Source organism: Penaeus monodon, chromosome 30 (assembly GCF_015228065.2).
Source record: "Penaeus monodon isolate SGIC_2016 chromosome 30, NSTDA_Pmon_1, whole genome shotgun sequence".
Classification (NCBI taxonomy): Eukaryota; Metazoa; Arthropoda; class Malacostraca; order Decapoda; family Penaeidae; genus Penaeus; species Penaeus monodon.
Window position 1 is genome coordinate 29780590 of NC_051415.1, and position 2274 is coordinate 29782863.

The following is a 2274-nucleotide window of genomic DNA, read 5'->3' on the forward strand; positions in this document are numbered from 1 at the left end:
ACAGAGCACAGTATTTTATGGGTGGTATTGGGTTAAGGATGAAATATTGTATAATTATGCTGAATATTCAAGGAAATTATTGAAAGATTTAAATGATTGTTTGAAGGTCTATATGCAGTGCTGTGTAAGAGGACAAAATGTAATACTGTACATTATTACAAAAGATTTGTTACCAATTCTGTTGGTGATTTTTTCTTCAGTTTGATATTGGTAATGTTCCCTGTATCAGTGAAATGATTTAGATTTTGCAGTGCTAGCATGGTCTAACTGTTAAGTGGAAAGGTATAAACATGGGAAGTTGTACTATTCAAATCTTATGCTAATGTTACCTGCTCCAAATTATAGATTTGTGTGTTATAATGTAAGTACTGCTTTGTATGTGTCTCTCAGTTTAATCCTCTTTTTTTTATTATTAAAGTTTGTTGGAACTTTTGCAGAAAGACATTAAGAGATGGAGGAGGGTATACTCTCACTGCGTTGGAATAATCATCGATCAACATTTTTCCATATTTTATCTACACTTCATAGGAAGGTAAGATGTGGGATGTGACTCTACTGCATTGGATATGATGATGAATAAATAATACATGGTCAGTTTACATGGGAAAACCACTTTAAGATAATAGAAAGTTTTAAATTCAAGATTTTAAGAACAATTGGCTAGGTTGACATGATAACAGAAGCTAATAAAATTCTTCTCTTTGTTACAGGAACTTTACAGTGATGTAACATTAGCATGCAATGGTAAATTTTTCCCAGTACACAAGTTGGTGCTTTCAGTGTGTAGTGAATATTTTGAGGAAATGTTTAAGCAGACCACATGTAAACATCCCATAATAGTACTTAAGGATATTCTTCATGATGACCTTGAAGCGCTTCTCAATTACATGTATGCGGGTGAGGCAAATGTAGCGCAAAATGACCTCGCCAGATTAATTAAAGCTGCTGAGTGTTTAAGAATCAAAGGTCTAGCCGTCCCGGATGAAGCCCCCCCTTCCAGTGAGAGTAAAAGATCCCATACTGAGGGGCTGAGAGAGGAAGCGCCTCACCCCAAGCGGCGGAAACATGATGACAGCTCATCAGCCTCCTCCAAGTCGAGCCAAGGGCGACAGTCAGAGGATGAACCCAAAGATAAAAATTGCAAGGAATTGCCTAGCTGCATGGAACAACAGCAACAACATAGTGGAAGATATAGTGGGCAAAGTACAGGATTACAACAAATAACGAGTCCTGAACTACAACTTGAATTAGAAATGGGGAGATCAAGTCAAGACGACAACAGTGCTACTCAAGATCTTGCTGAGGTAAGCTATTTGTCATGATGCCAGCATACATTATTTTTTTTATTATAATAATTTGTTGACCTGAAAAGAACCTAAATTAGTGTTCCTGTCATTCCTCCTCCAAATATGAGTAATGCCCATTTTTTCTCATTTTGATGGATACAGCACAATACATTATCAAAATTGAGAGAAAAAAAAAGGAAAAAAGAGCAAGCAAAATAAATTTGGAATTTGATATATCAAGATACTAATTTTACATGCCAGTAAATGTATACATCATTCTCAGATGTCACAGATAAAAACAGTTTAAGGTAGTGAATAATGATTGAAAACAAAATCACTCCAGAATCAGTCTTACATCATGAGGGAAAAGACATGATCAGAGTGAAAGGAGTAAATGTGGTTGGGAAGGCTGGACAAAAACATGACAGATAGTATCAGATTTATAAGTTAACACTTAATTCTGTTCAAGCCAAAATGTGGGAAAACAACCCACAAGTTCTAACAGTTTGTGTGTGATGTTGATGAAAGAGATGCAGCATAAAATATAGGGGAGCCACTAGCAAGAGAAACTTTAGGAGTTAGGCCTAGTTGTGTATATGACATTGAGATCATAAGGATTCTGTTTTCTTTTTCCTATTATTATAATCACAACCATGGCAATCTTTGAAAGAGTCCCTTTAAACCAGGTTGTCCTGGATGAACAGCCGCTGATCAAAGAGGAGATCCAGGAACCCAAACATGAACATGATGACGACATAACGCACCAAACGGACTCGGAGGCAAGCATCAGTTTCGACCCCCTCAATTCTGGGGATGAAAGAGGAGGGGGTACAGGCATATATGACCCACAGCTGATGGTCTCACACCCACAGAGTGTCCTACAAGATATCATGGTGCAAGGGGTCCCGGGCCCTTCTGGACTGCCCACGGTAAGTTGAAGATTTGGGGTGCTTGAAGGAAGTGGGACAGAATAAATGTGCATTCTGCC

The 2274-nt window shown here is 37.9% G+C and overlaps 1 protein-coding gene across 7 annotated transcripts in view; it reads left to right on the forward strand.

Annotated features, from left to right (window-relative positions):
- Window positions 1–2274, forward strand: part of LOC119592694 (longitudinals lacking protein-like) — a 99390-nt gene that overhangs the window by 9926 nt on the left and 87190 nt on the right. For all 7 annotated transcript variants that reach the window (XR_005230452.1, XR_005230453.1, XM_037941613.1 and 4 more), the window contains exons 2-4: window positions 438–532; window positions 711–1304; window positions 1973–2215. Coding sequence is in view for 5 of the 7 variants with exons in the window: in XM_037941613.1 (XP_037797541.1) it covers window positions 452–532; window positions 711–1304; window positions 1973–2215 (918 nt within the window). In the remaining 2 variants the exon portion in view is untranslated. The remainder of the gene's footprint in view (window positions 1–437; window positions 533–710; window positions 1305–1972; window positions 2216–2274) is intronic.